Source organism: Fusarium keratoplasticum, chromosome 9 (assembly GCF_025433545.1).
Source record: "Fusarium keratoplasticum isolate Fu6.1 chromosome 9, whole genome shotgun sequence".
NCBI lineage: Eukaryota > Fungi > Ascomycota > Sordariomycetes > Hypocreales > Nectriaceae > Fusarium > Fusarium keratoplasticum.
In genome coordinates, this window is record NC_070537.1 from 689,967 (window position 1) to 717,958 (window position 27,992).

At 51.9% G+C, this 27,992-nt stretch overlaps 9 protein-coding genes across 9 annotated transcripts; 3 read left to right on the top strand and 6 right to left on the bottom strand.

The window, feature by feature from the left end:
- Positions 1–344: 344 nt before the first annotated feature.
- NCS57_01109800 (uncharacterized protein) lies at positions 345–991 on the top strand (the record flags this gene model as incomplete). The annotated part of the gene is made up of 2 exons (XM_053060820.1): positions 345–452; positions 506–991. 2 exons carry the CDS (start codon positions 345–347, stop codon positions 989–991), a joined length of 594 nt encoding a protein of 197 aa, XP_052909206.1.
- Positions 992–2,468: 1,477 nt separating this feature from the next.
- Positions 2,469–3,645, bottom strand: NCS57_01109900 (AB hydrolase-1 domain-containing protein; the record flags this gene model as incomplete). The annotated part of the gene is made up of 2 exons (XM_053060821.1): positions 2,469–2,494; positions 2,694–3,645. 2 exons carry the CDS (start codon positions 3,643–3,645, stop codon positions 2,469–2,471), a joined length of 978 nt encoding a protein of 325 aa, XP_052909207.1.
- Positions 3,646–7,218: 3,573 nt separating this feature from the next.
- On the bottom strand, positions 7,219–8,397 carry NCS57_01110000 (uncharacterized protein; the record flags this gene model as incomplete). Its single annotated transcript, XM_053060822.1, has 2 exons — positions 7,219–7,912; positions 7,967–8,397. 2 exons carry the CDS (start codon positions 8,395–8,397, stop codon positions 7,219–7,221), a joined length of 1,125 nt encoding a protein of 374 aa, XP_052909208.1.
- Positions 8,398–9,577: 1,180 nt separating this feature from the next.
- On the bottom strand, positions 9,578–10,744 carry NCS57_01110100 (uncharacterized protein; the record flags this gene model as incomplete). Its single annotated transcript, XM_053060823.1, has 1 exon — positions 9,578–10,744. The coding sequence occupies exon 1, from the start codon at positions 10,640–10,642 to the stop codon at positions 9,578–9,580; it is 1,065 nt and encodes a 354-aa protein (XP_052909209.1). The 5' UTR covers positions 10,643–10,744.
- Positions 10,745–15,715: 4,971 nt separating this feature from the next.
- Positions 15,716–19,009, top strand: NCS57_01110200 (AMP-binding domain-containing protein; the record flags this gene model as incomplete). Its single annotated transcript, XM_053060824.1, has 7 exons — positions 15,716–16,280; positions 16,331–16,465; positions 16,511–16,593; positions 16,651–16,754; positions 16,807–17,091; positions 17,156–17,249; positions 17,300–19,009. 7 exons carry the CDS (start codon positions 15,716–15,718, stop codon positions 19,007–19,009), a joined length of 2,976 nt encoding a protein of 991 aa, XP_052909210.1.
- Positions 19,010–19,355: 346 nt separating this feature from the next.
- On the top strand, positions 19,356–20,560 carry NCS57_01110300 (AB hydrolase-1 domain-containing protein; the record flags this gene model as incomplete). Its single annotated transcript, XM_053060825.1, has 5 exons — positions 19,356–19,642; positions 19,693–19,732; positions 19,793–19,917; positions 19,971–20,470; positions 20,529–20,560. 5 exons carry the CDS (start codon positions 19,356–19,358, stop codon positions 20,558–20,560), a joined length of 984 nt encoding a protein of 327 aa, XP_052909211.1.
- Positions 20,561–21,060: 500 nt separating this feature from the next.
- Positions 21,061–22,089, bottom strand: NCS57_01110400 (40S ribosomal protein S1; the record flags this gene model as incomplete). The annotated part of the gene is made up of 5 exons (XM_053060826.1): positions 21,061–21,204; positions 21,273–21,774; positions 21,839–21,864; positions 21,935–22,019; positions 22,076–22,089. The coding sequence occupies 5 exons, from the start codon at positions 22,087–22,089 to the stop codon at positions 21,061–21,063; spliced, it is 771 nt and encodes a 256-aa protein (XP_052909212.1).
- Positions 22,090–23,078: 989 nt separating this feature from the next.
- On the bottom strand, positions 23,079–23,576 carry NCS57_01110500 (uncharacterized protein; the record flags this gene model as incomplete). The annotated part of the gene is made up of 2 exons (XM_053060827.1): positions 23,079–23,158; positions 23,219–23,576. 2 exons carry the CDS (start codon positions 23,574–23,576, stop codon positions 23,079–23,081), a joined length of 438 nt encoding a protein of 145 aa, XP_052909213.1.
- Positions 23,577–25,375: 1,799 nt separating this feature from the next.
- On the bottom strand, positions 25,376–27,964 carry NCS57_01110600 (Uracil-regulated protein 1; the record flags this gene model as incomplete). The annotated part of the gene is made up of 19 exons (XM_053060828.1): positions 25,376–25,388; positions 25,453–25,522; positions 25,576–25,661; positions 25,726–25,755; positions 25,810–25,972; positions 26,004–26,046; positions 26,098–26,253; positions 26,302–26,384; positions 26,432–26,474; positions 26,527–26,582; positions 26,629–26,668; positions 26,728–26,797; positions 26,849–26,886; positions 26,948–26,991; positions 27,043–27,182; positions 27,238–27,355; positions 27,418–27,426; positions 27,494–27,612; positions 27,669–27,964. The coding sequence occupies 19 exons, from the start codon at positions 27,962–27,964 to the stop codon at positions 25,376–25,378; spliced, it is 1,617 nt and encodes a 538-aa protein (XP_052909214.1).
- Positions 27,965–27,992: the final 28 nt, after the last annotated feature.

Here is a 27,992-nt window from a genome sequence, read left to right on the forward strand (position 1 = left end):
ACGCCATGTCAAGGTAAATACTTCCGGGGAGATCTCTCGTCGCTTTTCTTCGCGCTGAAACGTCCAGTGCGATGAGCAACGCCCCTGTCAAGAATGTGTACGTTTCAACGTATCCTGCAGCTTGACGTCGGAACCCAATCGGGATGCCGCGAAGCATACTTCACCAAGAAACCGGTCACAATCGCTTGTCGCCCCTCGTCTGCTAGTCTCGGACCAACCGCCCCCTTCTAGGTCGCCTCGCGGAGACCCAGCTGAGGATCAATCCTGGCGTTCCCCAACGGCGTGGCTACAGAGTCTTCAGCTGCTCCATCACTACGACACTGCTGTCAGTGATGTGCTGTCGCATGAGCGGTCTCCATCACTACGACACTGCTGTCAGTGATGTGCTGTCGCATGAGCGGTCTACATCCCAGGTCTGGAAGGACCTTGTACCAAAGATGGCATTCTCACACGCATGTTAACTTCCCCGCAGGTTGACAGCGGATGACTGACTCATCATCGACAGGAGTCCCTCATGCATGGGCTACTTGCTGTGTCGGCACTTCACTACGTTCAGTACCATCCCGGTCAACGGAAGGAATATATCCTCATCTCTTCACACTATCAAAACCTTGCCCTCAAGATGTTTGCGGTTAAGCTTCAAGACATTAATGAAGAAAACATTGAGCCCTATTTTTACCTGGCCACCTTTATCTTTATCTTGAGCCTCTGTTCCATCACTGAACGCCAAGATTCGCCGTCTCCTGTCACACCGAGTGAGATCGCCCAGTCTTTCATGCTGCTACAGGGAGCCAAGTGCATCTACGAGTTCAAGTCAACGGAGATATGGAGCCGTGATGGGCCTCTGGCACCGCTTGTGGAGCAAGACCAACCCCAAGCTCTGCCTGCAAAGCAGACTGGGGCGTTTCATGATCGTATGGATCAGCTGTATGCTCTCGCACGAGGTCTTAGCCCGACCCTCGATGCCATCAATGAGAAGTCATCGTGCTAATGGCTATCGAATCGCTGAGGACCATCCATTCGAGCTGCTCGACTGACAGGTCACCGTCTCGTGCGCGCCGCATTTGGCTCTGGCCTATCTCTCTAACCCATATCTTTCTCGAGCTACTCAGCAGCAGCCATTATGTTGCGTTGATCATTCTGGCGCACTGGCGAAATCTTTTGAAAATAAACACTGGATGAACCAGGACTGGAGCGCTAATGTCATGGCCTCGGTTGAGCGTGCTCTAGAGGACAAGTGGCAGGAATGGATCGCCTGGCCAAAAAGGCCCATAGAACAGGAGATCAATGTGGATGAGATGTCGCTGTAGAAACGGGAGTGGATATGTTTCTTTGCTGGTAGCTTTTGGTGGACTTGTCTGATGCATCAGAATATTACATGTGTGCTGTATGACTGTTGAATTATCTCTACAGCATTTAGAAGACCGATAGACATAAGAGAATAAGTGACTTGATGTGAAAATACTAGACCAATTGTGCAAGTAAAGAAAGTCATAGCTGACGCAAACCTCTGTCTGGCCTCCAAGACTTTGAATTCGTCTAATGGAGTAGCACTCTTTTCAAAATGGAACGACCAGTTACAAGTTAAAGATTTTCAATCGCAAACTTGTTCCTCAACCGCTCACCATATCGCAGAACCAGAAATGGGGCAGGGATAAGTGCCACGGCAATGAACCCAAGCGTACTATTTCCCCATCCAAGGCCCAACGCATGATACATTTTCAGTCCACAAAGAGGAGGAATGGCACCGGCAATGGATCTCATCATGATGTTAGCTGCTAGTGCTGAGGCAGCATCATAGCTCGTATGCATCAACGAGATACACGCAGATGGCCATAAAACAGACCAGATTGCCTAGATTTGCCAGGGTGGGTTACTACCCGCAGAAAAGAGAGGACAGCTTACCAATGCCGATGACGGCCAAACCAATGATTGGAGCCATCCAGTGGGTTTTGTATTCGGCAGTCCAGCCATAGATAAAGAAGCCGGCAGGAAAGACAATCGCGGCATGAGGCAATAGTTTGAGTCGAGTCTCGGGCTTGAAGTTCTTAGCAGCTAACTGCTTCTTAACCTCATTTTGCCATCCACTGCGAACCAAGCCATACCTATAAAGCCGCCAATGCCTAGTGCAAGATACACAAGACCGACCATCTTTGGGGAAAAGCCGTAAGTGTCCTCGAAAACATATGGGACGGACGTGAATAAGTTATAGAGATAGCCATACGCGAGGGCCAGGTATACGGCAAAGATAGTGCAAATCGGCGAGAACACCAGCATTGTACGGTGTGGAACGGCTGGTCCTTGGTGATGGGTAAAAGGTCAAAAAGGTCGGTGTTAGATGGTCAAGGAGCTAAGATAGTCCTCAGACGTCGCTCTCGCGTTCCAAGGAATAAATACGAGCGGATCGCGGAGTTTGAGTGCGGGACAAATTATCAAATGCTACGGATTAACGACAATGCGAAAACTCATCAGACCGGCGGCTCAGCCGCCCAGGCTAGGTTTATAAAAGTTAATTTATATAGTAATATTTTTAATATATTAAATTAATTATATATATAAAAGTATTTTTTAATACATTAAGTTGTTTATTAATCTCTTATTAATTATACTTATAGCTTAGAAAGGCTTAGCTAGCTAGCTTATATTTATATATATATATATATATTTTTATATAATACTATCCCAGAACTTACCTACTTCTACTCCTACCTCTCTCGCTCGTTCCCTCACAACACCATGTCCGACCTGCGGGACCACAATCACATTAGAAAAGCCATGATCGCTCAATTGCTGCTCAAAGCACAAGCTATCCAGCTCGCCTAGGACCGCCAGAGCCGGGATCCCAGTTCCTGCCGCCTTGGTAAACTCAGCATGCCTGTCCATAACCCCACCGTCTCTCACGATGGCAACAACAGAAGCGGTATGCCCAGGATGCTTGCGCATCTGCCACTCCCTGACGGCTTCGGCAACAACCTCACCCTTCTCAACGCGCTTCTCCCAGTCCGCGGGCACAGTCAACTCGCCGCCTTCAAGCCACTCGACCACCCACTTCCTTGCTGCGACTTCGTCACCGCCGCGTAAGTAGCCCTGCTCCTCGGCCGAGAAATCGGTGAAGCGAAGGAGGCCAGCCGGGGCAACAAGCGTGAAGCTCTGCACTCGCGATGGCCGCGATGCAACGTATCCAGCTGTAAGTGCTCCGCCAAAGGAATACCCCACAAGATGGGCTGAAGGCCACTGCAAATGGTCAAGCAGATCATCAAGCAATTGGTGAAATAGTCCTGCTTCGTGTGGGACAATAGGTGTGTCGCTCAGACCGTGGCCCCAGAGGTCGACAAGCACGAGATGTGCGTTTGGGAATGACGTATGGAGCTCCCGTGCGAGTGGCAGCATGCCAAGAGCCGGGGTCTGCACGCCATGAATAAGAAGCACACGGCTAGGCGTGCTTGAATCATCGCCGGGCGACGAGGGAAGTAACTCATAGTATGCAGCTTTTCCCGTGGCCGTGTTGAGAAACTTGGCGGGTGGGAGAAGTGCACCAAAAGTCTTGGTGAAGATTTCCTCAGATGGGCCGGAAATTGGTGGTTGCGGTGATGCCACATCCCCTCCAGGGCGTGGGAGAACGAGTTGGTCCGGGTTGAAGGACATGTTTGCACGAGTGTTGCTGGTCGGGTGGTACGGAGTACAGTACGAATGAAATTGAGACTGCGTGTGGTGTGTGTGAGTGTCAGATATGCTGTCAAACAAAGGGCGCATGCTTATTCCCGCTAATCGAATAAGGGCTGTTCAGGGGTTGCCAAAGATAAGAGATTCTCTGGCCAATGAGAGTACACCGCTGCGGATGTGTACGGTCGACCATAACAACGCTATTTCTGCATCGCCACATGGACAAAATAATCCAACCGTACCAATTGCGATCAATCTACCTCAGGTAATGAAGAAAAGTATTCCAGATAATGTTTCACTTCTGTTCAGGCGCCTGTCAATAATAAAGCTCTTTTCAACCGGGTATCTATCTCTTTAGTGCAGTGGCCGAAAGACCCATGGATGGCAACATCAAGCAGACAAAACACAAGATACCTTACGACTCTCACCCATCTCTAATCTACCTACGCAATTAGCAGTATCCATTCTCAAAAGTTCCATTGTCAAAAGTGGTATCACAACGAATAGTTCTTTAGTTACCGAACGACATCGATATGTCCACCACAACACGACCTGTGGTTAGGCACAGCTTCCTTCCTGCTATGCATCTTGCCGAAGCGATATGACCTATTAGGCTGTTTCACCACGCCGTGTAGCTAGCATCTAGATGTCTATAGTGCCTATCAAAAGTACATACAGGCTGATCTGAGGCAGTGTATAAAAATCACTCCAGAAGAAGCTGAACCAATACCTCTACAGGTATTGGTTTACAGCGTGCCAGACGTTCGTATCCTTTTAAGCGACCATGGTCACCAAAGTCTCACTATATCTTGTGATTCTTTGAATCCAGCTCCGTCCAGATACCACAAGTACACTTTTGTTCCGTTATCTCGAGTCAGTTGTGGAAAGCCAAAAGCCAGTCGACGATTCATCTTAGCAGTAGCTCTGACCAGATCACCCAAGGCCACCGTTGGAGAGCACACACGGCTTTTCAGATAGGTTATTCAGTCAATGGCGGAAGATTTTTTTTCTTGTTTGTTTAGAGTGACAGAACAGACTGAGATGGCGTTTCCATGGTTTGGGCGGCCGACATGGTGACCAATGCACAAAGACTAGGAACGAAAAACGAGAAATCAACTCTTAAAGACAGACTTTAGGCTATACAATGTATGTGAGAGAAGAAATTTAGAAGCAAACGCTATCTGAATTGCCCACTGACTGCTTAAATCCTAGGACTCTGTTAAGGATTCTTGCTCCTACAACGGAGTATTACATTCGCTCCCACCCAGGCACCAAATATTGGATCTAAGACATCTGGTTCCATAAATTTCAAACCCTTTTCAGGCTTTCTGGGGTTGCTTCAGCTCAGCGCTGAGGGATCACACTCCAATGAGTTTGCATGCTGCTCTCGGAGCTATTGTATCATTTACCCACAAGCCTACAAGATCTCGAAGGAGCTTGGATGAGCCCGGCTGGCATTCAAAGTCATTCTTATCCCACGAGACTCCATTTTGCACAGACTCTGGCTACTCGCTTCAAGGATCAGCCTAGGGTTGGGGTTTCGGCCGCCTTCGACAAGCTCAACTGCAATAAAGTGGAATCTCTACGCAAGATGAGAGACAAAAGTTCGAGGATTTAAATACTCTACAACACTAAATTTCTCTCTCATCTCTCTCCTGTTCATCCTCTCCGCTTGTTTATCACTCTTTCTAAGTATCTATTCTAATTAAGATCCCGTTCCTCCTAGCTCAATAAACCAAACCCAGCAACACCAATTAAAATTCCTCCTTCGTATTAGGAAGTCTATGAACAATTGAATTTTAAACTTAATCTATGCTATAAAATGACTTAAACTTCGTAAAGTTGTCATAGGCATCCTCATCTGTGGTGGTCAAGGTTAGCGACAATCCCAGTGATTAGGCGACATCTACCCCATGGAAGCTTCTGGCGCTGCTAAAAGGCCCCTACTTATGAGTATGAAACCTTTTCTAGAAGTTCAAAAGAAGCAGTGGTCATGGAAAGTATCCTTGAGAGCATGAGAGTTCCGAATGGAGCAATGAGTGGTCCAGGAGAGCCTGGGTCGTGTCGACTGATGCCAGCAACGACATGGTTATCAGATGATACTCATAGAATTCTTAAACGAGGATGGATTGCCGATATGGTGCTTGATTCAGGAAGGATAACTCAACTCAGGGCGATTGCCAAGGAAGTCTCCTTTGGGAATCTTCCTGTGACCATCAGTGTACCTCGACTGCCTTCATCCTCAAGACTATCGTTCCCTGAAAGGCAATAGAAGAATCCCGCTAATTGAAACATGATATAGGTGGCCAGATTAATGTATCATTTAATTTTCAAACACGAATCAAAAGACAAGTAAAAGGAGATTTGGTATGTCAAGGCACCAACCTTGTTCACAGTATGATTTCCATCACGCGAACTACAGGCCGGTACGATGTTCAAAAATAGCTTTCTACTCTTGCGCTCAGCTCCTGGTGTGAGTGAACGATGAGCCAGTATGCCATGGGGCTGGCTGTCGACGAACCTTGTTCATGCCATGGGCATGATGGGCTTCATCCGTGGTTAGTGAAGGACTTAAATAGAGCATAGGTAGCTGAAGTCGGTGTATCGCTGGAATGACTCGATTTTCACTTTAGAGAGCACTGTGGCTTTGAAGAACGTTTCATTCGATTACATGCTCTGACTAGATGATATGGTCTGGATCGAACTCATCATTGCGCACGAGTTTCCTCTTCTCGGGAAAACTGCTTCACCAACGAAGACGGGATTGCTCTCCAATCAATGCTCCTCATTTGGGGGTGCAGTCGTAACTCTAGATACGTGACCAAGGTTTGAGGTTGTCTTCGCCTACAGTCTCCCCGTTGCAGCAAGAATTAGGTATCTAGTTGACTAAGAACCTGAGTGATGCGTGTTCATATCCTTTTTGGGGGGTGGGGGTTTACAGTGCTTAGTCGTTCTCAATGTCGGGTAGAATTTACCTTCTTGATGCACTCCACTCGGAGAATCATTGAAACATGCGAATTCCTCAGGCTGATAGTTATCACAACTATCTGCCCGATGCTCATTTGTAGACGCAGCACAAAAGAAGAGGTAGTTCAACGTCACATAGATATACAGACCATATGTACTGACTATCAGTTTAGGGAAAGCATGTGTCTCTCGCTCTAGGAGCAGTATTAGTTCTCCAAACACTATATTACTGAAGAAAAGCCAAAGCCTCTATCTACAGAAGCGAGTGTTGGCCGATATGCACTTCATATCGGGTAGCAATGCCCATGTGTTTCTTCTAATTGCCCGAGCCCATCAGTAGTCCCTGGATGAATATGCTACCGAAGCCTCCATGATATCCCAAGCAACATCCATACTTGTCAATAAAGGAGAGATTCCAGCCCCAGAGTGAACACAAACTTCAGCATGATACAGAATCTGGAATGAGAGGCGTAGCCATTCGGCGCATCGGGAGACACCCGTCCCGTTTGTGCCAGCGGCCTCTCCCAACGCATTGATCCCTCGGGTATCTCACCTTCCTCCAGCATTCGTTTCATATTTCCAAGTTTTTTAGTGATAGTTGGGATTCTGCGGGGCAGCATTGTAAGGCTGGCTTGCGGGCGAATGGGTTGACCAGCCTTGCATCGAGACTGGGCTCTGGGTCGAGGTCGGAGCAACGGTCGAACCTCGCCAGTCAGATTGGGTTGGCGAGGCTGGCGAGACGAGACCGGTGTGTTCGCTCTTTGGCGGCACTGAGGACACAGGAGTGTGGTGCTGCATAGGCGGTTGTACAGGCGCTGGTTGGTTCGGGGGAGTTTGGTTGTTCTTCTTGTTGCGTCGGAGCAGCCAAATAGCGCCCAATACTATCAACGATAGGGCGACGAAGCCGCCAATAGAGCCGCCAACTATAGCTCCGATATTGGGGCCGTCACTTTTGCCATGTTCGGTTTCCACAGGGCCCGCACTGGTGACCCTGCCTGGATCAACAGTGACAGTTGTGGTTAAATCGTCAGATTCAGTGGGCGTTTCTGTCTCGGTTTCGGACTCCTCCGGTTCCTCAGTTGTAGATGTAGAGGTTGAGGAGGGAGTCGGAGTCTCGACGGCATCCCCAGCAACCGTTAACGTCGTGAAACGTCGCCCTCTTTGGCCATCGTAGGTGAATGACACGCCCTGGGCCCTCGACAGGCTTGCAGTTGCACATCGATAGTCCTTGACTCCATCTTCGTAGGAGTACACTGCGCAGTACGCTGATGATCGTTCGGTGCTGTAATCAGTCCGGTCAATATGAAGATGGTATCCGTCAAGCCAGGGGTCTTACCAAAGCAGGTAGAAAGAATTGCTTTGACAAACATCGTTACAGAGCTCCGTGTTTAGAGCCTGTTCTCGATTGTAGCACGTCACATGTGCGACTGATCCGCACATGATTCTCGTAATGTGTGCAAGCTCCCAGCTGCACTTCTCACCATTGGCGCACTTGATGGCATTGCCTGGAGAGCCCGATAGGAAACCGCATGTCTCGTCGGGGCTGTTGACAACCGTGTAGGTGTTTACCGAAGCGGTTTCTTGACGCTTGCCCAGGTGAAGAAGCTGTTTCTGGAGCTTCTCCAGCTCGTGCATCTCGGGCATTAGCGTCGGCGCTGGTTGATAGAGGTGTCCGGCATCGCGTCGCCCTGTTGGCTCCGAGATAGCCATGGCGGCCGTCGTAACGGCCATGGCACCGAGGGCCAACGCATGGAAAGGCCGATACATGACAAGAGACTAGGACTCCAGGGGATCAAGGCGCAAGAGCTCGCGAGGTCTCAACAATGGCAATTGGGGCGGGGTACAGCTTTTTCATACTCCCAGCCTCAAAGGATCGCAACCACGCAGCCCGCTAGCAAGGGTCGATGAAGGTTGGGGGTTGATTGGCGCCAAGCGATGGGCGTTCTGGTAAGGCAGCTTCTGATTGAAGATGCTGCGTTAGACAGCACATGACTCCTCGAGTGGCTTGCATGGGCTGAGTCTCTAGGTCCCCTCGCTTCGCTGGGGAATGCGCCAAAACCATTGTAGCTCTCAGCCCTCAGCCCGGCTATCTTCAAAATCAGGCTGTGCAACTGCTCACAGTAACAGGGCGTACGCTACACAAAGTCTGTACTTCATCACCAGTTGCACAACGTGATCGATCGCAACCTACACACACAGCGTGGCACACGCCCAATATCGTGCAGCTTCAGCTCTTCTTGGCCGCCCTTGGCAAGTTGGGCTGAGCTGCCGGGTTCTGCACCCGGGCTGCAAGGAGGACCCTGGCATCAGGCTAGAGCTCAAGGACAAGGGTGGATCACCCCTGCCTACTATTGAGAAGCCTCAGTCAATGTGATTGGTTTTCATACACAAGCGGTTGTTTCAAGGCGGTAAAGTTCGCCTAGATCCCGGTCTTCGGCAATCAATTCTCCTCGGACAAGTACCACAAAGTAGCACCATCTTTTTCCCTCAGTGTGCAGGCCCTCTCTGTTAGCATAGCACAGGGCTGTGCAAACCACCTGAAGACAATCCAAAAACTCCACCAATCATCCACGAGCACCAACTCATTTTGAGAGAGAAGCAAATGCCCTAATTGTTTCGGATCATGCCATTGTAACGCTATCAGAAATTATACATGGTGGTAAGAAATGCGTGAGAAATTAAGCAAGCGGTGGAGAATATCTCGCGAATGGCGGAGGCAAAATGGGTCTAGGAGCCAATGACAAGCAGTAGTTAACACTATCAACTATAAAATACAGAGGTATAGTAAGATAGACTTTGCTTTCGCTGCCTATATCGTTGCCTTGGCCTATTCAGAAATCTCAAATGTAGATATCTACACAAAAAACATCGGATTTGGCTCGAAATCGTCATGTATGAAAACCACTCCAGCAAGCAGCACAATAAGTAGCACTCCAACCGCTCTCGTTCAGTCCTCCAATACAAACGATCCCCCATTGTCGACTTCCACGACGTTAGGTTTTTCTTTCTTGGCCGAATCAGAGTCTGCCTTCTGCTCTTCCTCCAGCATCCAGCTCACAGTTCTCTGGGTATCTTGAGTCCAAGCGAGATATAGGAAAATGCCACCATAGAGCAACTTGGAATGATGACTCAGAACCCAATACTTGACTCCTCCAACCTTTCGATAGATTTCGAGTCCTCCCTTGGCCCCGAGTGTAGTCTGACTTCCCAATGTGTGGCTTTCTTTGAGCCCATGGAGCATGGCAAGCATCTTTGTCTTGGGCACCGCATTGCGGAAGGCTTCCAGAGATCCTTCGAAGCGAGTTCCATGCGGCGAGCTCAAAATAACTTCATGAACCTCACCCTCACCATTGGTGGGATGTGTCCATACAATAGCAAGACAAAAGTTGAGGACCGCGAAGCCGGGAAGGCGGATTGGTGTTAGCCACAAAGGCAGAGGCTCACCAGGGTGAAGCTCTGGGGTACGCCACGATTGAATCGACGGCTCCAGGTCCTGAATAAGCTTGATCGTCTCGAAGTGGCCCCAACGTCTGACAATATCGGCGGCTTCAGGCGTGGCTATAACAGGGATATCCTTGGAGAATTTTCGAAGCGTCGCTTCGTGAACGTGGTCTAGGTAATGAAATCCAAGTAAGATGGCATCTATACCGCCGCTATCTGGCTCTTCTTTCGGCGCCTTTGCCGATGCATCACCTGATTGGAAGAGATGGATGGCAGCCGCATCTTCGATCTCTCGAACGACATCCTTGACAGCTTCGGCATCTGGGATTGCGGGGCTGGAGCTTAGTGATATGTTGATAAACCACGACCCAAGCATACTTGTCGGCCCCTCGAGCCACGGCTCGAAAACGACGTGGTAAAAGACCTTCCCTGCTGCCGCCCGCTCGGTCTCGGGCCTTGGGAAGGACATCAGCCAACTGTTGTCCCCATTCAAGGATGTCAACACTGGCCGAGGCTGCTTATCAGCAGACGACAGCTGAGTTTGAAGTAGTCGACAGCGTCTGTCACTCATAGTAGCACAGTAGGGGCTGGTCGTGTGTGAGTGAGAGGAAGAGAAGGTGAAGAAACGTGAGCTACTACACGCGTCATAGACAGTGGCATGGGGATTTAGGATTTGGGGCATCTACTCGAGACATTAGTCAGTTTATCTATCTTACGCTCAGCTACAGCCGGCTCAGTGCACTGCTCCCGGGCCAAGAAGTGCTAAGTACGCCCTGTTAAAGCTAGTGTGGCGTCTAGTTGATCCGATGATACGTGAATGTCGTCGATCAGCATGACCTGAGAGCTAAATACCAAAAACTCTATTGGCCAGGACATCAACTAGGTTTCCTTCTTGCCGGCGCTTTGACAGATCACCTCTGTTGAGAATCCCTACGGACCTGCGGTGGAAGTGAAATTGGGTGTGAGCGGACCGCTCTACCGTCACAGTCAGTTACTCTGCACTCATCTAAATATTTTCTGTAGCCGAAGCCGATATTCGCGAAGTCTGGGCGTCTGACTAAGATCTGAACTCTGTCGTACGTAAATAGAGCTCGCAAAAGCATGTCCCTTTTCGCTCTCGTCAGCGATACATGGAGGATCGATATTGACTTCAAATTGAACAATTCCGCATATAGGCTAAATCCCGAAGAAACTACGGAACAAATGAGAGTACATCATATCATACTCTACAGGAGTTCATGGAGATTGATTGACGCGGCAGGCGTTTGTTCCTGGATCTCGTACTTCTTCCGGCAGACCTCCTACGGCAGCATCACTAGTCCTCTCTAGGTACGCACTTCCCCCGCAGTCAAGCTTTCATATATACAATTTTTCTGCTCTAGCTACCCTAAACTACATTTGTTGAAACTTCTCCTCCAATGAAGAGGTTACGTCAAGGAGCAAACGCTCTCATCGCGAGTCTCATGACTAGTAATATTGGGAGTAAGCAGAGATGCGAGGTCAGAATTCTATCTAGGAGCTCTGAAGTTCTTTCGATATAGCTGATCCATTTTATCTTGATCCATGAAGTTTCTCTAAGAATCGGTATGATTGTCTCGGCAACCTGGCTAGCCGTGAAACATGGCAGCAAGCGCATATCTCTGAAGATCTGAGAAATGCCCAACTCAAGGCAATTTGCTGAGCCATTCAATCAAGTCCTTGGCATACCTTTCGAGTTTTATCCATAGATACTCAGTTACGTGAGGCGTGCAACCACTGAAGCCTTTTGACGGAAGGGAATTGATCCTTGGTCGCAGACACACAGTCTGGTGAACGACGCCTGAGTCATCTCTGATGTCAGATGCGGGCTTTTAATGGTAAGCGATGACAGAGATTCTGTATAATAAGTCTATAATACTAGAAAAAAGGCGTCAGGTCCCAATTACGCCTTGTTCCGGTCAGATCAACGTCACCTGGTTTGGGTCGTGGTGACAAGCCCGCGACTCGATCGCACACTCACCAAGCACTGTACAAATACAACTCATGCACAAGGCACTGTGTGCTCAAACAATGCACTGTCTCGAGTTATGAAATGACTGAGAAATGTTTCACGTTGTTTACTTCTTCCGGTCTAAAGCGCCCCCCTTGTTGTTTCTCTTTTTTTCCTTTTCCTCCTCATCCCACCACCGCGAATCCTAGCAGTAAATCTCGCAAGAGGTCTCAGATCCTGCACTCGACTGATTCACTGCTAGCACGCTTCAAAAAGATGTGACAGACCAGGGCTCTGCGCCCTCGGCCGGACACTCGGCGTCTTCCCCCAAGGTGTGCGCAGATCCCTCGCCCTTTCTGTCTCTCCTCAGGGACCTTGTTCCCCGGCGCCTGCGCGTGAATCCCATTTCCATCTCCACGGTACTGGCTGAGTGACAGCTGAGACACTGGCAGCTATCAGAGTTGAGAAGTGACAAAGGGAGTGTGGGCGATAGTCCCGGCGTTCAGGTCGCCAGCTGAGACCCGGGTGAGTCTAAAGTGGACCTTTTGCTTCCCTTCCGAAGCATCTCGGTCTCTTTATTCGTACGGCCAATAGCCTCGCAATGGTCGTCATGGCTGCCCATGGGCTTTTGAGCCAAGACGGACGCGAATGCGTGGACGCCTTGGTGAGCTTCCCGAAGGAGGGCTAGAACAAGAAGCCACTCAACCCTTTCCATGCGAATCTATTACTGGGCGTAGCTGATTCATCATCTTAGGTATGTCCAAAGGGCAACTTGAGCTGAACTTGGAGGCTAGGCCTTGAGACTGGAGATCGTTGAGGCTGACGACAGGCTTACAAGGTGTTCGTAGGCATTCATGTGGCGGCATCGGACACTCGACCGCAGTCAACAGTCACATCCCATTCACGATGACCTCAGTCCATTTTCGGTGCAACGATCAAGCACGGGATTTCTCCACGGCAACTCACAAGTTCCCACGAGATCCCACATCTTTGGGTTGGTCGCTGCAGAGATCGCGGCCTGGCCCGCCAACCACATCCTCACTCACCATGTGCCCTGTAGCCTTGCCCGTGAAGAGATCCATTCATTACGTCCGGACTAATCCACCCACCCACGCCCACGATGTGACGGCGTGCTATCCCTCGGCCATGTCTGTCTTCCAGAAGGATGGCACGCAGTTCAAGACAGAGATCTTCCCATTCCAGGACGCCTCTTCGCCAACGGACCGCGTGGCAAAGAAAGGCCGAGCTGACCGTGACTCAGAACGCCAGAGTCTCTACATCTCCTTTTCATCACCTACCTATTGTCTGATAATTACCCTGAAGTAGGACAACCGCCTTATCCGTCATCTTGGCGATTGAGCGCCATCAACCACATGCGTCCAGCATGGGCCGCCTGCCAACACCAATCTGTCTCACCTCAGTGGGGGACAATCCGATAGGGCGCCGCTGAACAAACGAGAAAAGAAAGGGATGGGGAGTCTATAGTTCCGCTCTTGGGCGTCGCGGAAGTGAATGAGTTGGTATGCGGCAGCTGCAGCAACAGTTATCGGTCCACTGAAAGCATGGCCATGAATTACCAACCGACAACGGTAGAAACGGCCAGAGACCAACGTTGAAGGTTTTGACATCAATCAATGACTCAAACTGTACCTCCAAAGAGGAACCTCCACTCTTTTTGCCCTTGCTCAAGTCACAAAAGCAAAGTGATACAAGTTCCTCTCAACTTCGTCATCACCACAAGCCTCATCCGCCCGGGATGTGTCGTCAGTTCTTGATTCGACAGAGGGAAGCCAGCCGTCCGCCAACCTCGGCAAACAACCTTCTTTGCTAGCTGTGTGGCGATAGTTCTTCAACTGGAGAGTTGTGATGTATCATCAATAGTCTTCTGCAAGACCTGCCCGTCCTCAAACATGTCGCACACGAGTCCACAAGACACGGGTTCCTCGCTCAACATGGCCGCCTCGAACACGGTAGCCTTCGTGGCCTGACAATGGACATGGTCTCGGCGCCCCTTCTCAACCGCCCGTGTAACAACGGTTCTGTGATATAACTCACCCTGAACTGGCTCAAAGTAGACGCAAGTCGCCGCGTGCCCCCTACTCCAGGGATGAGGCGAGGCTCGCCTCGAGGGGAACAACGAACCGGGCTCGTGGAGACGCGTAAATGAGATCGCACCCTAATTAGAAGCATGAATTTGATTTCCAATAGTTCCCTACAAGTCTCACTATGAGGGAGGCTCAACGCCACCTTCAAGTTATGTTGACCATCGGTTGGCTAGGCCCAACACATGCAGACGGATGGGACCGTCAACGCACGAGAACGGACTCGCGAACTGGAACCATATTATGGAACAACTCTTTTGAGCGCGGGGAGGCTTTGCTTCTGCCATCTCCATCGTGGCGATGTCTTTGACGGCCGCGCTGGTCATGGATGGTTTAGAAGGGAGTCAAGCACAGAGCGGTTTGTCAACTCAACCAACAGCTGAGGGTCGAAGCACAAATTTACGGCAACTATGGCGTTGTCGTGAGCCGATTCCCGCAAAAGGACCGGAGCAAACTCATTAATCAAGCGCTTTGATGGCGTATTTCGCTTCGCCAAGTGGTTGAGATCTATCACTTCAACCTGGTCGACGGGGCAATACATCGAGACGAGATTGCAAAGTAGCCATAATTGGACAGGTATGGAGACACTTTTTGGTCCAGAAGAGAAGAAAATGATCCATCACCAGGAGCACATCGTAAGATTCGGAGAAAAGGGCCAAGAAGGGCACAAACAGAAGGGCATCAAAGGTTCCCTGGACCGAGGTCATCCCAGAATGACGCGCCATCAGGTAATGTTGAGAACGTTGGTGCAGACAAACACAAGACACTCCTCAATGCACTACCCAAAGCCACCAGTGCCGATAATCTCTCGACCATGTTTTCAGTGCCTACGTTGGCAGGGCGGAATGGATTGTCCAAGACGGACTCGGTCGTCAATGATCGCCCCGAGAGCAAGGGTCCACTGCCACCGACCGACATTGACGGGTTTCCGGTTCTCAGGGAGAGCCAATGATCCATCTCATCGGGATTTCGCATCAGAACTAGCGATGCTACCCCAGAGATCTTCCTCGATAAAGGGCTCCTTTGTCGGTGCGTGATTGCGGTCCCTTGGCCGGGCACCCACCCCCAGCCCAGCATCCCTCGGCCGGCTGAGGTCCATGTCTCATCGCCATTGACAGCCATCACATTCCTCCCTCACCGGACTGCTCCGTCCACATTCTCCGTAGCCGGGGCCGGCTCCGTATGTACTCTAGACCCCGGGGGCGGGCGTGGAATGCTGCAGTAATTGTGACAAGAGCTGGCGCCCCCGGCGTGCCCTCGGCGTACAGAGGTGCACTACATGTTGGCAGGGGAATCAAGGGCAATTTCGATAGCTGGCGACGACGTCAACCCGTGGGGACACTCAAGGGACAACCAAATCTTTGAGACGCCGATGGCTCTGGTTATCGAATTCACGTCCATCAAGATGAACGACTGAATCACTGAATCAACTTGGCGAGGGTGAGTTGCCACCGCCGCCACGTCGTCTAAGACTATATAAGTCTCGAGGGATATCTCAGGGTCAACCATAACGGTCAACAATCAGCATTGTCTCTTCTTACCTTCATTTTCTCTTTTCAGAGTTCTTTTCATCATGACCGTGACAAATACCCGGCCGGGAGATCGCCACCCCGAGTCTCAAGGCCGGCTTGGCCACGGAGAGCTTCTTGAGCGTCCATTCCCTACTATCACCGCCGCCTTCTATCACCATGCAACAGTCTGTCCGGATGCCACAGCCGTTCGTGATCTCTCGGGATCTCCGAGAGAGCTGACATATGCGGAACTTGCTGGACGAGCTCAGAGCTTGGCCGCCCAGCTCAGAGCTCAAGGGGTAGTCCCTAACTCAAGGATCCCACTTGTCATCAAACGAGGGCTAGACATGGTAGTTGGTATCTGGGCGATTCTATCCTGCGGCGCCCAGTACATCCCTCTCGATGGTGGCGTTGTACCTGATGAGACGATTCGTCGGATTCTGGAGGAGTCTGAGTCGGGTGTCGTCCTTTGTCTATCCTCGACCAAGCATCGCATCACCACTCAGCATCCAGACCAGGCCGTTGTAGTCATTGACGAAGCCAAGACCACATCTTTTGAGCCGGATCAAGGCAATCATGTCGACCTCTCAACACCAGACGGGGGCTGCTACGTGATATATACATCCGGTAAGTTAAAAGATGCATATGTCCATGGACTCTCGCTGACAATATCACAGGAACCACAGGACAGCCGAAAGGAGTCGATGTAACACACAAGAATGTCGCCAATCTGGTGTGCCTCTTTCCCGGAAACCTAGGGGTTTCAGCCGGGACCTGTGTGGGATCGGTTCTCAACATCAGCTTCGACATGGGTAGGTATATCATCCTGATATCACCATCAATGCTAACCCAGACAGCGGCATGGGAAATCTTTGCATGCTTATGCAATGGAGGAACACTTGTCCTCCGGGGCTCCGACTGGGAGCCGACGCTGCAGCAGGTCCGTCAGTCCTTTGTTGTGTGAAGCATTGGCTAGGCCGACTGACAACAAAGACAGATTGACGTCTTGATCTGCACTCCCACGATCCTTTCCAAGTACCATCCTTCTCAGTTCCCCAGAATAAAAACGGTCGCTACAGCGGGTGAGCCGACCACCAAGGGGTAAGTCGCCTGCGGAGACTACATTCCTGCTCCCTCGCTGACCTGTCCCCAGTCTTGCCGACCTATGGGCCACCCACGGCACGTACTGGAACTGCTGCGGCCCGACCGAGACAACAATTGTCAACACCATGCAAAAGCACATTGTGGGACAAGAATTGACAATTGGTCAGCCAACCCCAAACAACAAGGTGTACATCCTAGGCGAGGATGGTAAGCAACTCGGTGTGGGTGCCGCAGGTGTCATGTGGGCGGGCGGACTGGGAGTTTCTCGAGGCTATATTGGACTCGAAAACAAGGCAAAAGACAAGTACAAACCGGATCGGTTTGCCAACGACGGGTAAGTGGTGTCGAGAGTAAAAGAGTAAACCCTGCGTCAAAGCAGGCTGACCCATGAATGCCAGGTCTACCATGTACAACACCGGTGATCTTGGACGATGGCGACAAGACGGTTCAATCGAAATCCTCGGCCGCGTAGACGATCAAGTCAAAGTAAAGGTTCGTCTGAATCTCATCTTCCATCTGTCATCCCAATCTGACTTGGCTAGGGTTTCCGCGTGGAGCTTGATGGCGTGTCCGCCTCCCTCGCATCCGCCCCCGGCGTGTCTCGGGCGGCTGCGCTGCTGATCAACGGGCAGATCCATGGGTTCACTTCGCCATGCGGGAGCGATGTAACCACCATCCTCAAGCACACGCAGCAACACCAACCCTACTACGCCATCCCGACACACCTCCACCTCTTGGATGACCTCCCCTCAACTGCCAACGGCAAAGTAGACAAGAACGCACTCAAGGCATTGGCATTGGCCAAGCTATGCAATGCAGAGCCATCTACACACCATGACGAGAGTACGAAGAGCGTGTCTGACCATGGCGAGCTCAAGTCGCACTCTTCCATGTCGACTCTGTCGACTGTGGTGGAGAAACCAGACCTGATGCGCGACTTGCCTGACAAGACGACCAAGCAGCCGTTCAGGGGTCTGAGATACAGAATCTTCATCGTCTATCGCACCTTGTTCAGTCTGATCGGGATACTAAACTTGGCCGCATTGATCTGCGTGATCACCCTTCAGCCAAGGTCTGAATGGCTGGGTACCATTACCGCCATCAACCTCGCAACTGCAGTGCTCGTGCGCCAGGACAGCATGATCAACGTCCTGTACACTGTTGCCTGCTCGGTACCAAGACAACTGCCGCTGTGGATTAGGACCCGTTGCGCCAAGATTTATCACCTGGGTGGTGTTCACTCCGGCGCGGGGGTTTGTGCGACCGCATGGCTGGTTATCTCAACGGTCCGCGGCACCGTCTGCAATGCAGGCTTCTGTGAAGGACACACATCGGGCTCCCTGGCCACTCAGGTGGTGTCGTGGCTGCTGTGCGGGCTGCTGTGTTCCATGGTGGCGACTGCATGGCCATCGTTCCGGAAACAATATCACAATCTCTTTGAACGCTTCCATCGCTTTGCTGGCTGGACAGCATTGGCCATGTTCTGGGTGCGCATAATCCTTGCCATTAACGACTCTCGGCCTAAGGACCAAGACCTCGGTCTGGCAGCTGTCAATAGTCCAGACTTCTGGCTCCTGGTCGTGGCAACCTGCAGTATCGCCTCCTCATGGTTCTTCCTTCGCAAGGTGCCGGTCGAGGCAGAAGTCCTCTCTAACCATGCAATCCGGCTGCACTTTGACTACACCGTGCCCGTAAATGGAAGCTTCACGCGCATCTCGCGGCGACCCTTGGTCGAGTGGCACTCGTTTGCGACCATCCCCAACCCAGAGACGACCCATCATGCCAAAGGATACTCGCTAGTGGTCTCCAACGCCGGCGATTGGACGCGTTCCTGTATTCAGAACCCTCCCAGTGCGTTGTGGGTGCGTGGTGTGCCGACATGTGGGGTGATGCGTGTCGCGACTCTGTTCAACCGCATTGTGCTTATCGGCACGGGGTCTGGAATTGGGCCACTGCTTGGACATATTACCCGACAGTCGTGTCCTACCCAGCTGATCTGGTCCACGCCACGGCCAGAGGAGACCTTTGGCAAGGAAATCGTTGGCCTAATCCGCAGGCATGTTCCAGACGCTATCATCCACGACACCAAAAAAGAGGGTCGACCAGACCTTGTTCGAATGGGCTTCAACATGGCCAAGGCCTTTGACGCTGAGGCCGTGATTGTAATCGCCAACGAAAAGATAACAAAGAAGATCGTATACGGTCTCGAAACGCGTGGCATACCGGCGTACGGTGCCATCTGGGACAGCTAAGCTGCCCAAACTCTCTCGATTCCCTCATTCTTCTCGACTGTGCCTCCTTCAGGCTTCATTTCTTAATCTTTCCTCCTCCAGCATGTTACCAGATCGAGCGTCGTGTATCTGGTGATCGTTCGGCGTCTATCGTTTCCTTCTCTCTCCGTTTCTTATGTCAGTTATTGTAGTGAGCATCATCGCGAAGTGTGTAAAATAGTTGTTTTGTTTTGTTTCCTCAGCAAGCTAAAGGCATGGGCGACCAAAAAGTTGTGACATCATGGCCCACTCGAGACCATTTTCAATCTATGTACCTTAGAAGCATATATGCAGCAAAGGGGTTCCGATTGGTTCAGTCTTACCGAAAATGGCAACTTTGACATCTAATCGGCTTCTTGAACAAACATCTTTGTCTCTCATTGTGACGGAAAACATGTTCTCCCTACGAAGGATAGCGACGACGACGGCCCCTGCTGTTGGCCGTCAGGGTCTTCAGGCTACATCTGCAAGGATAAGACTGTACTCCCAGGCCGTTGGCCCATTGGTCTATGATCTACATGAACCACCGCGTCCGATTACCGACAAGAGGAAAGCTCCCATTCTCTTTCTGCACGGATTATTCGGATCCAAGAAGAACAACAGAGCCATCAGCAAGTTGGTCATTCTCATCCGTTTTCACCAATTGAGTCCTAACAACGGAACAGAGCCCTAGCCCGGGATCTTGGACGATATGTGTACGCCTTGGTAGGCACATCCAGCCAATCAAGGATACAGCGCGGTTGAGACTCAACGATCAATTCACAGGATCTCAGAAACCATGGCGAGTCGCCTCACAGCACCCAGCATGACTACCTTGCCATGGCCCAGGATGTAGCAGTGTTCATCGAAGGACATGGTCTCACTGACACGACACTCATCGGTCACTCAATGTAAGCACTCATACGACTTCTGTAAACGGACCGACACGCTGATCGAAACTCAGGGGCGCCAAGACTTCAATGGCTCTGGCCCTGCGCTCTCCGGAACTTGTGGCCGACATCGTAGCCGTTGACAACGCCCCCGTAGACGTGACCCTCAGCAGGGACTTTGCCGAGTACGTTCGCGGCATGAAGAAGATCGACAACGCAAACGTCACCCGTCAGGCCGAGGCCGACAAGATTCTTAGCGAGTACGAAGAGTCCCTCGCCATCCGACAGTTCTTGTTGGGCAACATGTATCAGCCCGCAGGCGAAAAGTTCCGCAAGTTCCGCATCCCTCTGGATATCCTAGGCAAGTCTCTGGACAACCTCGGAGACTTTCCCTACAAGGACCCCAACGAGATCCGATTTGAGAAGCCTGCCCTGTTTGTGCGAGGCACCAAGAGTAAATATGTTCCGGACGAGCTCATCCCCTTGATCGGCCAGTTCTTCCCCAAGTTCCGCCTTGTCGACGTAGATGCCGGGCACTGGCTCATTTCTGAGCAGCCTGAAGCCTTCAGGCAAGGTAAGTATCCATTGGTATAGTTCCAATCCGAGGGGTAGCAGAGACTAATTGTCGATAGCGGTTGTCGAGTTTCTCCAGAAGCCCGAGTGAACTTGTAAATGCGTGAAGGGTGGCGAGTCCGCTATCGGCCTCGATTTTGGACAGTATGGAGAAACTGCCTGTGTAACATTACCCTAGGTATCATAGACAATAGACGAGGGCCACTAGAATTGATTACATTTCTCATTCGTGTGGCGTCAGGTTGCATACCTACTCTTCAGAACCACTGCAGTCAAGCGAGCCAAGCAAATTTCACAGGGTATCAGCTCGGTTTGTGTCTACCTGCGGCTCACTCATCTCGGCTCAGCAGTATCTCTCTTTAGCTACATGACCAAGCCAAATCGTCACAGCATCATCGTAACCAGGTCACGCGTCGTAAACCATTCGCCTTTTTGACTGAACGTTTTTTTACCATTCAAAGAGACATGACCCAATCCCCTAGCCGCCCTTGTGATGCTACGCCATTTGCGATGACCGAAACAGTGCCAGGGATGAGTTTATTAGCCGCGAGGTCCCTATGCCCTCCCCGCGCCAACAAGCCAAAAAGCCTTTTAAACCTCCTCGAGAACACGCTCCTTGAACTCCCGCTCAACCTTCTGGCCCTGGTCATCCGTACCCGACTCGCCGTGCAGAGCCATCAAGGCACCAAGGTCGAACTTGGGGGCCTTGAGCAGCTTGACCTTTCGGATGTGGACCTGTTGAGTGGCGTGTCAGCGCACAGAAAATTTCCAATGGCAGTAAAAATGCGGGGGTTTCGACTCACGTTCTGGAGGGGGTAGATGCCCTGGGTGGACTTCTCAATCTCGCGGCCAATGACCTCGGGAATGAGCTTGGAGGTGAGCTGGGTGAGGGTGCAGCTGGAAGCCTCACGCTGGATGATGTCGGTCATCTTGCGTCGGATGGCCCGAATCTGGGAGGAGGCAGCGTAGGTGGTCTTCTTGATCTGGTTGGGGCGTCGCTTGGTGAAGGCGATGGCGAAGAGGCGGATGAGGTAGTCGTCGGTGGTCTTGACGGTGACGTTGGCCTCAATGAGGGTCTGCCACTTTCGCACCAGGGATCGGAGCTTGTCGGAGGTGAAGTCGAGGCCGTGGAAGTTGGTCAGGCAGTTCTTGCCCTGGACCTCATCGACACGGAGGCGAACCTTTCGGAAGGCGTGGTCCTCGTCCTTCTGGAGATCGGCGAGGGAGACCTCGACGATGCGGCCCTTGAGGGCATCGTTGGCGTTCTTGAGACCGGTAGTCCGGTTCACGAGGGTCTTGCCGACACTGCAAATATTCGGTCAATCGCTGCCCACAAAATATCAAATTCTCGATTCGCGTCGCAACTCACTCTCGGACGTTGAAGGGGTTAGGGGCCTGGAGAATTCGAGTCAGCCGTGTTCAGAGCAGCGCGCATTGCATCGCATCGGGTCAAGAAACCACCCACCTTGATCGAGTACCAGTCCTTGCGGGTGAAGGGGTCGACCGTCTTCTTCTTGAGGCCCTTCTTGCCCTTGGAGAGTCTCTTGTTCCTGCAGAATCGCGTAAGTCGATAATCCTCATCGCTGCTCGTCGTGGTGATGCTCACTTTCCAACCGCCATGTTTGCTGGCCTATGTGTGAACCGTTGGAGAGAAAACCGAAGGTACTGACTGGAGAGATTGGAGGAGGGGCGAAATAATTTCAGGCTTTGTGTGCACCAGCTTAGGTCTAAGCGAGTTGGATCGAAAATTCGCGGCTCATGGTTATTCCGGCGCTAAGGCTTGTGGGCTTTGGAGAGGGCAAGAGTGGCCTACATCACGTGCCGAGAAAGACGAAAAATGTGTGTGGGTCAGTTGAGCCACGGTTCCGCCACAGGCCAGATCCGAGACTTTTCTCTCCAGCCCCTTGAATCGATTGAGTGCCTGGTGAGACATTCGCGATGAGGCTTGGAACTTCACAGGTTGACACGCCCAGAGCATGAGATAGGTGCTGTTCGTTATCGATGCATTTATCGCGTTCTCATTCGTCGCCTATCAAAACAAAATAGGTGTCTATCCATCACTCAGACAACGCCCATGAACAAAATGTGACTTGCTGTACATGTTGGTTTCGTCGACTATGTTTTACAGAATACATCGCTAGAAATCCAGAACCTCGGCGTCTGGTTCGCCATTCAAGGGTCGCTAATAAAGGCCCCGACTTTTGGTTTGTTCCTCATCCGTCCCGTAACTTCACCTCATTGAGGTGCAGTTCGTCCCTCATCTATCGTGTACAGCATTGGTCTCAGTGTCGCCTCTCATGAGGCAGGAAGCCTTTCACCGGCAGCCTGGTCCTAGAGTGTGACCTGCCCGCCGCAGCCTCGTCCTCCCGCGGCTGGTGATGATGCGAGGAGGCGGTACGGTTGCTGGCGGGCGACGGGATACCACTCCCTCCGGATCTGTGCCTCGCTGTCACTTGCTCCTCCACGGAGCCTCAGCAGGACGCGCAACTCTATGTCGAGAGCTTGGTCCTGCCGGTTAAACGATTCGCGTCGTGCTCATCGCTGTCATGTCGTCTACCATCTCGGTTCGAGGCCATCCGGTTCCCCTCACCCTCGTCCCCCTTCACCCTTCAATCATCCGAGTCTTTGTCGATGTCCTCGGACTTGTCCCTATTCCACTCCTCAAAGCTAGGGAAGCTGAAGTAGTAACCTTGGGTCGGTGTCAGCTCGGGCCAGAATAGGTGATTGATGAAATTGCGAGTCGACATACCAGAGGGCGAGTCAACCAAGACTACGTCTTGACTTCCGGGGCTGCCGGTGGGAGACTGGTCTCGATCATCGCGGCAGATGACAATAGCTTCGGCGCGGTGGGGGATCGGCTCTGGGGCTGATGATTGCTCTGGAGGCGGGGCATAGACGACAACGCGGCTGAGCAGATCAGTTGCTTTCTGCGGCGATCCAGGTCCAGCGAGTGATCCGCGGATGGCATTGGATGTGGTGATTGAGGGTTCAGTCGCGCTGGAGCGGAGAAGTCGTGGTCGTTGACGGCTGGTGTTGTGTGATGACGACGACGAGTCTCGACGGTGAGCTCTCACCGCACTTCGAGTGTCTCGTGAAAAGGAGGCCATGGTCGAAGATGTATGCGAGTGTTGTAACGTTTGCTTGTTCAATCAAGGGTGCAAAGCCTTGTGAATTAAAATGGAATATAGGCAAAGGTGGGTTAGCATTGGAAAGAAAGCAAAAGCTGTAAGGTTCGTGGAAGCCATGGACGGCAGTAGCTGGCAATACATATGAATCTGCAACCACCAGGACAGCAACCAAGGCATCCACATCCACCCCCAAGGCTTAGGTACAACAAACTAGTCAACGCGTCGACGGTACGGTACGTACAGAGACAAACATGGATGCATCAAAAGTCATCAAGCTTCGGCGGCAGTGCGGACATGGTCCACCCGCTACCCGACATGAGCCATCCCATCACCAGGGCAGACCAGGCCAGGGCATCAGCAAATTCACCCGTGGTCGCCCGCCATTCACCACGCGCCTCTTCCCACAGCATCACGCAACAACAGGCCCTGGGACCGTCCTGAAAGTGTCCTTGTGGTGCCTGGGGGTGCCAGCTTCTGCTCGCCACTTGTCGGCTCATCGCTGCATTGGGTGCCAACTTCGTGTCTCGAGGTGTATGGCCCAAGTATCCCTGGCGTTGGGTACGCCCGGGCCCCGGGGCCTGCAGGCGGGCTTCCCGTGCAGTTGCATGCGGGGATCCTCTAGCCCACGAAGCCAGTGAAGGCTCACCCTAGCGAGACAAGACTCGGGCGCGTCGGGGCCGGAGCTATTGGTAAAGGTCGGTAAGGGAAACGGGAGCGAGACTATGGAAACCGCCGTTGAGCTACCGTCGCATTGCTACCCAACAGGTCCCCCAGATGCATACCGCTCATGTTGGATGCCATCCATCCATGGCAGCAGATACGGACGGCGACTATCTTCCCTGGAAACAGAGAATGATACAGTACGGTAGCAGACACGAGGGGTCAGCGGTTACGCTCCTTACCAGCCAAGGCCACTCTAGCGTGCTACCTTTGGCATATGGTGCAGTTGGAGGAGGGGGTTGCGCTGTACATGTACGATGATGGGGGCGTGATGGCATTCACAAAACAGAGCAGCCTCGGACCAGCATCACAGCTGGACCATCCCGCAGCCCTGAACCGTGCTGTACCTGGAAGCCAAGATGTGCACGTTGTCTCTCCGGGTAATTAAATCCAGTCTAGCACGTTCCCATCTTTCGACAGCCCCGGCCGCTCTGCCGTCGAGATGGTAATATGATGGATCATTGATCGCCTTCCAGGCTGGGGTGCGCAGCCATCGGAGTATTTCCCTCACAGGAGACACTCTATTCTTGCACTTGTCAGAAACTGCTCTTCGCACAACACGTGTACCCAAGGATAAGGATGCAATTTCCAAGTGGGAATGGTAAGAGTATCTGTACATAGGTAAAGTAGGCGCAATTACACTTATTTACGTCCTATGACCGCCTCACCGGCCTCGTGGGGGCCGGCCCGTAGGCTTCCATCCCGAGTTCCACCAGCGACCTGTCATTCTCCATCTTCAAATCTCGCAACCTCTACAACCCGGCTCCTTGGAGGCGCTTGCGAAAACGGCCGTTCCAAAGTTTCCAGTATCGCCCCTGATTGCCCTGTGCGACCTCCCACTTTGACCGGGTACCTCTTTGGGGCGCTCAGCCCCAACACCATGGGCGGATGGCACCGTGGCACCGTGGCATCGTATGGATTCTGATCAATCAAGATGAGCCTCCCACGCCAAACGACCCAGACCGACATGCACAGTTGGTCGCTGCTGACGCACCCCGCGACAGCCAAGTCCGCCACGTCTCTCCCGTCCCTGTCCCGCGTCCTTCAGCCCGTCCGGCTTAGTGGTCGAAGCTGCCACAGTCATCAGTCTCTTGCTCCATTTCTCCTCGGTTGATGAGATGTTGATTTGGCTTACTCTTCCCAGATTCTTCCCTGGACTGCCTGCAGCTCCTCAGTCGTCATACGTTTGCCCGTCGTAAAGTAGCCTTGATCTTCCGTTAGTTCCCGGAAATCTTCTAGACCTCGATTTGACACATACCAGCTGTAATCTTGGCGTCAATCTCGACTCGCGAGTCGGCCGGTATCAGCTCCTCGGGAAGCTCGACTCTCTCATGGATCGGGATCCTAGATGCGCGTTAATCGGATCTCTTGGTCCGCTCGGCCGGCCTTCCGGCTCCTGTCAACTTACCCCTGTCCCACGATCGCATCGTGCTTCATACTAAGCGCATTGTCAGCTGTTTTCACCTTGACGTGTCCAGCGATAACCGCTCACTTGCTCATGCTAAGCATCCTGTCGATCTTCTTGATGCCTAGCCAGTGCAGGATGTCCGGCATCAGAGCCTGGAATCGCATGTCCTTGACCCCAGCAATGTTCTCGGTCCGCTTGAAATAGTCTGATGCTCGATCGGCTCCGCGTTTACGGGCATTGTAGACAACTACCCCAGAATTAGTACCCCGAGTCTCCACGCCGGTTGTGTTCCCGAAACGAAGGGATATCATCCTTACGATACTGCCAGTCATGTTAGATCCACTCTGTTGCGTCTACCAGCAAGTCACTTACTTTAGTAACTTCTCCCAGGGCTCGTCCCTCCTTTCTGAAGTAGATGACTACGCCACTTCCACCATTCTGCGCCTCCTTGACGGCTTCCTCGATACCAAAGATGAGGTATGGTCGGCAAGTGCAGATGTCAGATCCGAACACGTCACTGCCGTTGCACTAGCAAGAGGTAAGCTGAGACCTAACGGGAAGAGTTGGGGGCCGTACCTCGTCGTGGATTCTCAGAGACAGTCGAACAGACTCATCCGACATCTTCGCAGGATCCCCGAAGCAGTAGACAGTAAGGCCACCTTGAAGTTGTTAGTCAACAGTCTACCGGCTAGGTTTCGTGACTGACCGATAGGCGGAAGAAAGACTTTGATGTCTCCGCGAGTGATCAACTTGGATATGTCAACACTTTAGCTTCTAAGATCACTTGAAATATGGGCATACCTCAGGGTAACTTCCTCCAGTATGTTCGAACAGGGAACGTCGGAGTGTAGCCTCATCTACGTCGTGTCAGTGACGGGTTCGGAGGTTATGCCGTAGTCTTACCGATGCCAAATCTCTCTGCAACACCAGGTAGATACCAGACCTGAAGAAGATTGGGTCAGTCACGAGCTTGGTCTGCTTGCCAGCCAAAGAAGCGCTTACAGGCTCAACGGCGAATTTGGTGACAGCCAGTTCACCCTGCTCATTGAGGCACACCTTGCCATCAGGAACCCTGATCTCGTCAGCTGTACAAAACGTCGAAATACATCTAGATTCGACTTACAAACGTCCAGCCTTGACACTCTCGGCAAGCTCGGGTAGCTGGTGACGACATATTCAGCAACCCCTTCAACAGTTCAGATTTCAATGGAGTATCACCCACCTTCATATGAGCCTTGGTGATGGCAATGGTCGGTCGAATGTCGACTAGGGATGCTATCAGCAAGCTTATTGCAAATTTCGGGCTTCAAACGCTACCATCGTCTTTCTCGATGGTGTCTTTGAAAATCCAGGGGGCAAGATGACCCCAAGGGTCCATCGCCACGATCTTGCCGGGGTCTCCCCATTGAGGGAAGGGACCAATCTTCGCGGCCGGCTCGGTGTTGGTAAAATCGGGTCTGTTAAACGCATCGTCAGTTTTGGTGTGTCTTTCTTTGGGTCAAGGCCACAAACCGATGGTCGCTGTTCAGCTCGTTGCTGGCGACAGCGAGGGCGTAGTAGATGGAGTACGAACCACCACTGGGAATCTCGTTCAGTATGTATTGCAATAACTCAATTGGTTCGGAATCGACTCACTGGGCTAAAAAACGTTGTTAGCGAATAATAACGGACATTGATGTGGACAGAACATACCTCCAACAGCTAGACGACACACATGGACGTCAGCAACACGGAATCACGCAAACATCACAGGCAACATTGAACGAACCATTACGGCGTCGGATAGTGGAGGCAGCCCTGGAAACTACGATAGGGCCACGTTTAAGAGGATCTGAGTTTCCCCAGTCCATAGGCAAAGGCTTGATTCCAATTTGCTTAGGATACGTCCTATTTACCTTGGTGTAAGTGACCTGTGTTAGTGGGGAATGTGCGAGGATCCTCACGTCAAGATAATGCGCGACGTAAAGCCTTGGCGTTGACTGGGCGTTGGAGGAGCCGGAGCCTTCAATTTGTCCGCAGATTCGAGAGGAGACTCCACGGAAGGCGATTCGCTCTCGTCAGCTTCGTTGCGTGAGTCTTGGACATAAATGCTGTTGGCAGTGAGGTCGCCGTTGGGCCCGGCCGCGTCGTCTATCGACTTGCCCGATAGCGACTCAACAGCGTTCACAAGAAGTGATTGAGTGCGCTGAATTTCGCGCAGAGCGTCTAGGACGCTGGCCTGCTGATCGCCTGGCTCCATGACGAGATTCGAAGGGTTGCGCAATGGC